Source organism: Lepisosteus oculatus, chromosome 2 (genome assembly GCF_040954835.1).
Source record: "Lepisosteus oculatus isolate fLepOcu1 chromosome 2, fLepOcu1.hap2, whole genome shotgun sequence".
Lineage (NCBI taxonomy): Eukaryota > Metazoa > Chordata > Actinopteri > Semionotiformes > Lepisosteidae > Lepisosteus > Lepisosteus oculatus.
In genome coordinates, this window is record NC_090697.1 from 65,204,478 (window position 1) to 65,215,323 (window position 10,846).

General features: G+C 43.5%; 2 protein-coding genes across 2 annotated transcripts; both read left to right on the forward strand.

Moving 5' to 3' along the window:
• The first annotated feature begins 1,075 nt into the window (after nt 1-1,075).
• On the forward strand, nt 1,076-3,963 carry fam136a (family with sequence similarity 136 member A). Its single transcript, XM_015341756.2, has 4 exons — nt 1,076-1,193; nt 1,326-1,445; nt 2,229-2,369; nt 3,159-3,963. Exons 1-4 carry the CDS (start codon nt 1,128-1,130, stop codon nt 3,345-3,347), a joined length of 516 nt encoding a protein of 171 aa, XP_015197242.2. The 5' UTR covers nt 1,076-1,127; the 3' UTR covers nt 3,348-3,963.
• Nucleotides 3,964-5,646: 1,683 nt separating this feature from the next.
• Nucleotides 5,647-10,569, forward strand: snrpg (small nuclear ribonucleoprotein polypeptide G). Its single transcript, XM_006625596.3, has 4 exons — nt 5,647-5,797; nt 7,178-7,200; nt 8,748-8,872; nt 9,655-10,569. The coding sequence occupies exons 1-4, from the start codon at nt 5,766-5,768 to the stop codon at nt 9,703-9,705; spliced, it is 231 nt and encodes a 76-aa protein (XP_006625659.1). The 5' UTR covers nt 5,647-5,765; the 3' UTR covers nt 9,706-10,569.
• Nucleotides 10,570-10,846: the final 277 nt, after the last annotated feature.

The following is a 10,846-nucleotide window of genomic DNA, read 5'->3' on the forward strand; positions in this document are numbered from 1 at the left end:
GTTTCATTTTTACAGCAGTTGCGGAAATGAATAACGAAACACAATTCTTCAGCGCAGAGCACACCTGAAGAAGGCTCTAGAACATGAATTAACGTCGGACTTGCTCTACTCCGCTCCACAAGCCTTGAGAACCGGGAGCAGTGCCCGAGAGCTTCAGAACGAGTGTCCTCTGTCTCCATCTGGCGGCAATCTCAGGAAGCACAAGAATGTTCAGTCTTGTAATTTCGTGACATTGATCTTCAAGGATAAATAAAAGTTAATAATAATAATAACACAGGTCCTGACTCTCTGTGGTCATTAAAAATCCCAGAGTGTCTCTCGAAAAGAGTAGGGGTGTAACCCTGGCATCCTGGCCAAATTTCCCCATTGGCCTTTACCAATCATGGCCTCCTAATAAACCCCATCTATTAATTGGCTATATTACTCTGCTCTCCTCCCCACTGATAGCTGGTGTGTGGGGAGCGTTCTGGTGCACTATGGCTGCCGTCGCATCATCCAGGTGGGGCTGCACACTGGTGGTGGTGGAGGGGAGTCCCCATTACCTGTAAAGCGCTTTGAGTGGAGTGTCCAGAAAAGCGCTATATAAGTGAAAGCAATTATTATTATTAAATAAAAGTTGTTTTTTTTAGTTTTCATGTCTTTTTCATCAGGACCAAAATTTCTCGTCGACCTTTTCGATTTTCCCGGCTGTGTGAAGATTCAAGTTTCTGCTCTTGAGGGTTTAGTTTCAATTTTTTTTTGTCAAACCATGATCCGGTCGACTTGCTACGTGCTCACTTCATTTCTCATGTCTCCAATAGAAGTGTGGTTCTGTCCAGATATTCCTAATCCCTTTTTATTGTTTTTTTTTCAGATCAAACTAAATGTGGTCATTCAACCCAGTTCTTTAAAACCACAGAAGCAAAAGTTTACATTATTTTTTCCCCAATTAAAACTGCTGACGTCTTTAATGGGCTATTTGCCATACATCGCTTCGTTCGAACTGTACATCTCTCCTCCTTCCTCGTGGTGTCGCTATACAATTCTACAAGGGTTCCAGGACACAGACAGGGGCACTTTAACGCTCTTTGGAGTACAGGCGCGGAAGTGATCTTTTTGTAATCCATGCTGCCGGTCGGGGTGACCTTATGTGCCATGCTAGCGGCAGCGCTGCAAGATATTACAAGCGAGGACCTCAAGACATCTTAGCTCACGTAAGCGACTAGGTGCTGTATGAGAACATAGTCACGCTTTGTGCTTTAAACGCCCTTGTTAGTTAGCACCTGCATTGGCCAGCATCGGTTGCACTGTTATAAAGTATCACTTGTGTACCTTTGTGTAACAAGCCCGGTTCGGTCCAGATCGGCCCGAGAGTCAGGATGGCCGAAGCGCAACAGGCTCGCATGCAGTCTGCCGTGGACGAGATGGTTCAGGGACTGGAGCGCGACCACATCCGTAAAATGCAAGTGAGTGTCTGGTTGACGGGACGCGGGACACAGTACTGGTGTCTGCATTTCCCCGTAAAGAATACGCGACCCTCGTTGCATAACATTTTGATACATTTGGGGGTTTCGCAGCTTCGTGCCCTGATTGACAAGATGGTGTTTTTTATACAGGCATGTTAATTCTGGTCTGCTTCTGCTTCAAGCGATTTCACAGAAGGTTGCAGACGTGAAATTCGCAGGGCCAGATGGTGTTAGTGAAGGGTTCGTGTGAGGGCGATTAAAAACTCTGTGATGGGAACTGGAGGGAAACGGTTTATTTCTGAACAGTCACATTTACACCTGCTGCCCGATCTCTCCTTTTTTTTCCCTAGTCACGTTATCCCGTAACCCATCCGAACGCACAGAAAGTTATATTAACGCAAACCTGTCTGCGAAATGAAATGGAGAATTCCTTTTAACTCAAAAATACTTTTGACTGCGTAACTGAATAAAACAACAATCACAGGACCTAAGCTTTGACTGACAGGATTGATACAGGATTCTACCGCTGGTAACAGCTGGAATTGTTCAACCTGTAGTACCACGGGAGTGTCTGCGTTTCCTGACTGAGACTACCTGTAAAACTGTGTTTATTACTGTGGGAGGCTTAGGAGTGTCTCATTCGACTTCATTCGGATGCGGTGTGAAGTGTGGGGTGCTGTCACGGTAAACGGGGGCTCGGAGAAAGATCCTCCGTTGTCCGTTTCTCTCGTGGGCTTCATGTGGTGTTTGATGCCCCGCGTTCTGGCTGCCTGTCCTCCCCAGGGGCTCATGTTCCAGTGCAGCGCGCGGTGCTGCGAGCGCGCCAGCGACTCCATGACCCAGGTGCACCAGTGCATCGAGCGCTGCCACGCCCCCCTGGCCCAGGCGCAGAGCCTGGTCACCACCGAGCTGGAGAGGTTCCAGGTGAGACTTTCCCAGGAGGCAACGTGGGTGTGGAGGTCGCTCAGCGCTGCCCCCTACAGCCCGGGCTTGACCGCACAGCCTGGAGTTTTTAATATATAGGGAACTGAGAGACAGAACTCTTTAATGGAGCACCGCACATGACTGAAACTTGCATTGATCTCTAATCATATAATAATGTCATGAAGTCTGCAGAAGGTAGAGCAATGCAGAAAAGAGCACTGAGGAGTCCAGCTTTGTCACAGTGCAACAGACTGTAATAAGCTTTGCAAAAACAAAGGCTTTCATTGCATTATGTAGTATTTGCTAATGTTAAACAGAATAATAATTCAACTTTATTTGTCATTCTACTTACACGGGTGCATAGTATGGTGAAAAGTGTTTCTCATGAGTCTCTCAGGTGCAGTATATAAATAGAACAGCAGACAAGACAAGAGACAGAAATACAATAACAGTGTAAACAACAGTATGGTGCCATTGCAAAATTGTCAAAAACTGTGCAAATACGCAGAGAAAAGTATACAAACAGGACAAAAACAGTGCAAAAGTAAAACGGTGAACAGTGCAAAAATAATACGGTTATTAATAGTACAACTTGTACAGTTTTAAGTACAATTCCAGTTTACATTCAGTTGTCGTGTGTGTAGTGGTGTAGGAGTACTGTCATTGTGGGTACAGGAAGTAGTGAGGAGAGGTCACATTTTTCTGAGTGTAATTTCAGGTGTTGCAAACCCCTTCCTGCTCTGAGCTGTCCTGCTGAAAGCTGCTCTGTCTCTCTCTGTCCCGCCTCAGGACCGGCTGGCCCGCTGCACCATGCACTGCAACGACAAGGCCAAGGACGCGTTCGAGTCGGGCGCGAAGGAGGCGGCGGTGCGCGGGCAGCTGGAGCGCTGCGTGGGCGGCTGTGTGGACGAGCACCTGAGCCTGCTGCCCAGCGTGACGCGCCGGCTGAAGGACAGCCTGGCCTCCATCAAGCAGTGAGGACGGGGGCGCTGGGAGCCGGCCCGGGGGCCATCTGGGCCTGCAGCCGACAGCGAGGCCAGCAGGCACGGAGTGGGGACACGGACTGGCCGGCGGCGCGGGCCTTCGGCACAGACAGAGGGCGCGGACCGCCCGGCGGACTGACCCCTGTCCTCCCGAGGACAGGTGGAGTGGGACACCCTGGCTGTGTCAGACCGTGAAGACAAGCGGATGAAACTTGGGACTCCCCGTGCATAGCAGTTTGATCCAGTCCGGGTTTTACCACCTGCCGTCTCTAGTAAACATAGAAAATGAAATCTAGACAGTTTTCATTTTCTCGTATATTCATGTCTGTCTATGTTTTGCAGACTGGAATTAAAGTAGAAAGGAGAGAAGGAGTATGGTAAAACTTGAAATGGATCTTATTGGTACCTCTGTGTTCTTCGTTTGTCAGGAGAAAACCATGAGCAGCTGTGAACCACTAGAGCCAAGTTTCTGCACAACTCTCTACCTCCTCCTGCAGGGGGTGCAATTGTGGCTTCAGTTTTACACACTGTGGAATTTGCTGCTGACAGCACTGTTTCCCTTTTTGTATTGCAACAAATCAAAATCGGGAATAAAATCAGTTTTCTCTGTATTCTCTTAAAAAGAGAGACGGTGTGTCTGTCTTCAGGCTTGGATTGTGCCTGTTTGTCTGTATTTGGGAGGGTGTGACCAGAACCGTGTGGCTGCTGAGTGAAGATTATTATTTCCACCCTCACAGTCTCTCTGAACACAAGTCACTGCAATTTGAGCCCTATGAGCTGAGCTCAGAGCTATTGGCATGGTGGGGTCGAGACCAGAAAGCCAGTGTCACATGAGTGTGTTCGATGCATGTTAGCATTAAAAGTATATAATCCCTTTGAGTGTCCATAAGGAATGAGTAGTGGATAGTTCCACTTTTAACAGTAACAAAAAGTAATGTTTCATCTGTGGATCCTTCTTCAGCTGTGTGTCTAGATATGTAACTAGTTGTTTAATAACTGTAACCCTAGAGGAATGTGTGGAATTTCTCTATGCAGAGTGTTAAATTCATATAATTTCTAGAACAACCCCATCGGAGAGGGTCAAGTGAGAAGCTTGCTGATAAGGGTTCAGTGTTCTACTTGTGTTTATTAAAGCCCCACCACACCACTGGATTTAGTTGTCTGCATTTAAGGGGAGGTCACTAAATGAAGTTGAGATCCATTCACTGCTAGATGGTTGAGCTGTTTACCACCAGCACCTTCACAGAGATCCCTTGTCCAAGCCCAGAGAATGGCCAATCTCCGCTGGCCAGCGAGGAATGAAGACGCGTATGAGTGCTGGTTTGTGTTGGTATGCTGCAGTGTGAAATTCAGATCTTCCATGCAGTGCTGTAATTACTTATTTAACAACTACCTTCATTAACAAGTTCTATACATACCAAAATATTAGCAATTAATCTACTTTGCATAAAACATTATGCACAATAATTGACAGAGCCTAGTTAATGTGAGGTTTGAAAGGTCTTTAGAAGGTGTCATAGTTATTATGGAATCCCACATACAGTATGTGCTTTCAGACACATCCTTGTCTGTGACCTCTGACCTCTTCTAAAGTTCATATGCCAAACTGGTATATCTCCTGAAAGAGTGAAGTTTTCACAAAATGTCCTTGCCCATGCCCTTTGACCCTTCCTAAAGATCTGATGTACAAACATTCATTCTTGGTTAATATATTTAGAATTATGGGCAGCATATAAACATCCTTCTTTGTTCTGCCAAAAAATTGCTAGCCAGTAACTTCTACTCTCTTTATTTTCATTATGCTTTCTGGTTTTCCAATCTCTATGAAATCAATAATCAATCACTTCTATTGAGCTTTCAGTGAGAGTGTGCTATCTGGAGAACTCTGTTACATCCGCACCTAGATTTGCTACCTCTTGCTACAGTTTGCCCTAACTGGACCACCGGTTAAGCTACAGCGCGGCACTTGCTGTCTTTAGGAAAGCTCTTTTTAAATAATATGATTTTTATAGCAGTATTGCCTGCCCAATTATTCATTAGGCTTGTTGCCTGTTCGGCATGAACAGGTATTTATCGGTCAAGAAAATCTTTACAATCAATGCACCCATCGTGTTCTTGCTCGTTTGCAGGATAGTATTTCCAGTTTCAGGAGAGAATGCGCGTGAACTTGGGTTGCCGAGAGGAGGCGCAAATGGAAAGGGAATATTCAATTAAACGGCGTTGGAGTAGTGGCAGTGTTCGGGCGATTGTTGATGACGCATAATGTGAGCCGGAAGGTATGGTCGGACTTTTTTTATGGTAACGCGTTCGTCCTTTGTGGTGCAGCGTGCGTGGAGTTTGGCGGTGAAGTCGCTGAGAGCGCAGTGGTCTTGTTATTGAACGGATATAAAACTATAGCTTTCTACACGTAAACATGAGCAAAGCACACCCCCCCGAGTTGAAGAAGTAAGTATTTCTTGTTTTAGTCTCGTAGGGTCATTTGTGTCTTTCGTTTTTATCACGGTAGTTGTTGGATCTTGGGGGGGGTTGTACTTGGCTGAGATACAAACTTGAAATGTTTCGCCATTAAAACTAGATAAAATATTCTGAAGGGCTCCTGTAGTTCCGTGATATTTGGATCTGTTTCCAACCGTGGAGACGACGTTAATATTTCTCATAAAGAATTGTTAATACGTTTCCGACCTCGCTTCGTGAACCGAGTGCAAACGTTATCGTAACGTTTGGCTTCGAAAATAGTGTCCACACAGCGTTATACATCACAGCTTTCGGTACTGTGTATTTTCTAAAGCGTTTGTAACGTGAGATTAGATTGTTTACCCCGTAATATTAAAAATGCCGCGTTAACGATCCTGATAGGTCGTGAATGTATAAGCTTGTATACTTTTGCTTTAGAAAGATCGACCTGTGACGAAAGCTACCTCTGCAAACCACGATTATGCGCACCGAGAAAGTCCCACGAAAACTGATTGACTTGCGCGAGACTCGTAGAAAGTAACTCTAAAATAATAATAATAATGTAATGGGTTTAATTGGTTTTAAGGTTTTAAAACGTAATATTAAACAAGCTACAATTGTCAGTTGCAGAAATCATGGACGGACTTCCGGTTTTGCACCTTTAGTACTCTATGGTGGTAGATGAAAACTCGCGCCAAGCTGTAGATTGCAGGAGAGCGTGGAAAAGCCTGTTTACATTTTCATTGCATAGGTTGGGGACGCTATATAGGTCACTGAATAACAGATGTATAGCAGCTAGCTAAACGTGATCTTTTTTAAATATTATTGAGCCTCTTAAGATCGCCTTTAAGGTTCATTGCTTTGCTTAATCCAAAACAGAATCTGGAAGCGATGCCTTTAAAGGTTTGTGGAGGTTTAAGCGATAATGCTTTGTTAAATACAGGCAAACACGTCCAGTAGTGTTGTTTCTTGGGAGGGAAAATATTTAAAACAATACAGCTTGAGAAGTGTACAATTAAACCATTATTTGTGACATTACTTTCAGAATGTATGACCAACAATCACATACACATGAGCAAATGCTAAATTCCACAGAATATCAGTTACTTTTACTTACGGATGCTCCCAAACGTTATAAATACGGTCAGAGTAGGGAATGATAGCAGGTCAGTCTATATTAAACAAGTCTTGAAAATATGTCAATAATGTTAGCTTATGTTTCCTGCATAAGCTAACATTTTTCACATGTTGGTTTACATGATAAATCCAGCATGTTTTCTATAACATGCCACAGGTCGAATGATGTACAGACTTTGTAGAACATTTTTTTTTGTATTGAATCTAACAACTTTTTTTTTCCTTTTTGTCCAGGTTCATGGACAAGAAGTTGTCATGTGAGTATGTAGGGTTTCAGTTGCTGAACTGAGGTGTTTGGACCCCTCCCAGGAGAAACTTGATATGGTCTGATGAACTGTCCCTCACCATGTTCTCGACTGACAAGTGCATGTGTGATGCCATTGTAAAAGATTACAGCCATCAGTCCTCAGTTCCAATAGTGAATTGATCCATTACCCAGGTGTTAGTTGTATGACTTTCACATGGAAGGGTGGTGCTTCAGTCCTCCTGCAGAGTTCTGGGCAGTGCCAGTGACTCTATGCTATGCATACAGGCTGCACATGGTCACTATTAGTGACTTTAAATTGTTCCCATTTTTATTATCCACATCTTACATTTTATGATGACCCAAAACTGCACTAAGGTGAGATAGGAAGGACTTTTTCCAGTAAAAGCTCTGACTATTAACTAACAACAGTGAAACATCTAGCATGCAGAGAGGGCTAATGAAAAGCTAAGGGTTGCAAAGATGAGTACCAGTGATAGATTGAGAAAAATGGTTAAAAACATCCTCTCCTAAGATGTTTTTGCATGCACTGCTAATATCACCATCGTCCATGATGGGGATTACAGATGTGCACAAGTATAGACCTAGAGGAAAATGTGTCCTTTGCTGCCATAATGTTTCACATCCAAAAATTATCTTGGAATTTATGAAAGCTAAAACCATTTAAATTAAACCATATGCTTTAATATTTATAAAAGAACTAATCATCATTCTTGAAATATATACAAAAAAATTGTGTTTTTTGTTAACAGCAGGTATTTTTATTTTAAATAGGTATGTATAAATCAGTGGCTCTTCACCACTTAAAGACCTCTTCAATTGAGATTCAGCAGGCTGCATTAACATTGATTAAGCCAGTAACTAGTTCTATTAAACCAGGAGTCCAGGGGTGCTGGTGTCTTTGAGGGTTTTCAGTCTGCCTGGGCTCTTAGTGATCCTAAATGGCTCATTAATGGTTGAATTGGAGCAATTATACAGCTGTTGCAACCAGTTTTTGGTGGTGCTTTAAAAAGACCTGTAATACCAGCAGACACCCCTCAGGATCAGGACCTCCTATTAAACGTTTACAGTCCAAGTCAGATTGAAAACCCATAGTTCTCCAGGACTGAGATTGGATAGCCCCGTGTTAAACATGTAAAATAGGGGTGTCGAACTCCATTCCTGGAGGGCTTAGTCTCTTCTGGTTTCTGTTCCAATCTGAATAGTCAATTAAACAAGTTCATTATTTTCCTGGACATTCCTAAGAATTTTCTAACTGCCTTTTAGTATTGTTCACTCGTACCTTTCACAAAGGTAGGGTTACGTTCGAATGACCTCAGAGGCTGGTTAGAGGTGTTTCCACCCTGCAGTTTAATATTGGAGGATTCAGACAGCTGTGGGTGGAAGAACACGAACCAGAAGACACTGGCCCTGCAGGGGGCGAGTTGACTCCCCTGATCTAAGAGCCGAATCAGATTGGGAAGATGGAACACCTAGCTCTCCAGGCTCAAGGTCGCACAGCCCCGATATGAACCTCCCCCCTCTCTCTCTCCCACCTAGTGAAGCTCAATGGCGGCCGGCATGTTCAGGGTATCCTGCGCGGGTTCGACCCCTTCATGAACCTGGTGATGGATGATTGTCAAGAGATGGCATCTGGGGGACAGCAGAACAACATCGGCATGGTGGTGAGGGTGGCTTCATTGTGCCGTTTTCGTGTGGTTTGGGAGTGAGGTCATGGAGGCAGGTCAGACTCCAGCTTGCACAGCAGTTTGAGCCATTTCAGGTTTTACTGCCAGCTGCTGTATAGACACCAGCTGCAGGGGCAGGGCAATTCAAGTTTAAATTCAAGTTCTTTCTACACCTGTTAACTCAAAAAAGGCAACAGTGTACTTCTCAACACCACTTGCGCAGAAGCATGTTCCAAGTGAAGATAAAATGTATTTGACATAAGGTTGATAAAGTAACAATTCTATGTTGGGTTCAAACAGTGTTTTGAAGATTTGTTTGGAATTATCTCTTTGTAGTTTTTCAGCTCAGTCCTATTCTAGCGCATAACAGTGAGGAGATGCCTGAAATGTACCCACCTTAATGACATTAATGGCTTTTTTGACAATCCAAACGTTGGGTATGACTCTTATAAGAGTTATAAGTAGTATACAGCATTGTTAGTGTCAGTTCCCCTCACTATGAACTTCATCATTACAAAGACATTAGTTGAGAGACAAAGAGAAGTACTGCACAGTAACAATTTACTTATTAAAGATTAAAATAAGGATCGTTTAATGCTCATATCGTGCAAAGCTGTGTATATGTAACAGCTTACTTAATGCTGTCATTTAGGTTAACTACAGTACAGTATCCACAGTATTGAGGCAGATTCAGTAGTTACATTTGTGACAAGCTTTCTGTTATTCTGAGGGTTTTGAGAAAAACGTCATCCTCCCGTTGTGCTGTCTTGTCCTCCCAGGTGATCCGAGGGAACAGCATCATTATGCTGGAAGCTCTGGAGAGAGTATGAGGGGTGGGTGTGTCCCTGCTGTGGCCACACCTGTTGCGAGGAGCAGCCGAGGTGCAGAATTGGGCATCGCAGATCCCTCCCACTCCAGCAGCCTGTATCTCCCCTGGAGGCCGTTCACGTCTGCCCTGCAGTTAATTTCCACACAAGCCCTTTGGTGTTCGTGTTCAACGGCACATTCTTTGCTAGAAAAATAAGCCTGCGGTAGCAGTCCTGCACATCATTTTCAACTGTGAAGAGGACTAACGATATTTGTTGTAGGACTATATTTGTGCTGCATAGAGTCCCCTCCTTGTTGTACTTGAAATTTGCTGAATTCTGGATGCTATATCACATATTTTCTATTTACCTAGACATGGTAGAATTTAATTAGTTAAGACAATTGGCAGGTATAGTACCTAATGAATCATTTATTTTGAATTAAATGACTTAACATCGTATTTCCTATTATGATGCTGTCGTGTACAAATTGCGTTCCAGGAAGGCTGTACTTTCAAGTTCACGTTTGAGGGCAGCTTCAAGGCTTATCAGGCAGTTTTTCCATGTTGTGGAAATGCAATTTGCCTCAAGAAAGAGGGTTTGATTTAGTCAGTGTTCCCTTGTTTTACAATGTGCAAAAACATGATGCAACCCTTGTAGAAAGGGGAAAGGTGGAAATCGAAGCTCTAGGTGACAGAGGAAGGCATGGGTTATCTGTGTTTTAATTAGATCAAATGTGGTTATAGATCTAAACAATAAGTCAGGTCATGAGCCAGAAATTCAGTAGCCAGTTGTTGAGGGGTGGAGTGTGATGCACAGTTCTTTTTTTTTTACAATATTTTTGTGATGTTTTGTGAAATGTAATCTAATAAACAATTTCTAGTCGTATACCTGTGCGAAGGATCATGTAATTTTATTTCTTTGCCACAAATCCCACGTTGTAGCTTTGCAATACGTTTTTCCTGCGTCGGGGGTGGGCTGCTCATCTGGTTCTCTGGACCGTTTGAGTAATGCAAAGTATTAAGAGGTTAGAGACAGAAGCTGCATCAGCATGCAAGACAGGAGTAAACTTGCATTCCATGCCAAAAAGACAAAAGGGAAATCTACGTCCCATTCCTTTGTCATTTTTTTATTTCTAAACATGAATATTTAAGTCCTCTTTATT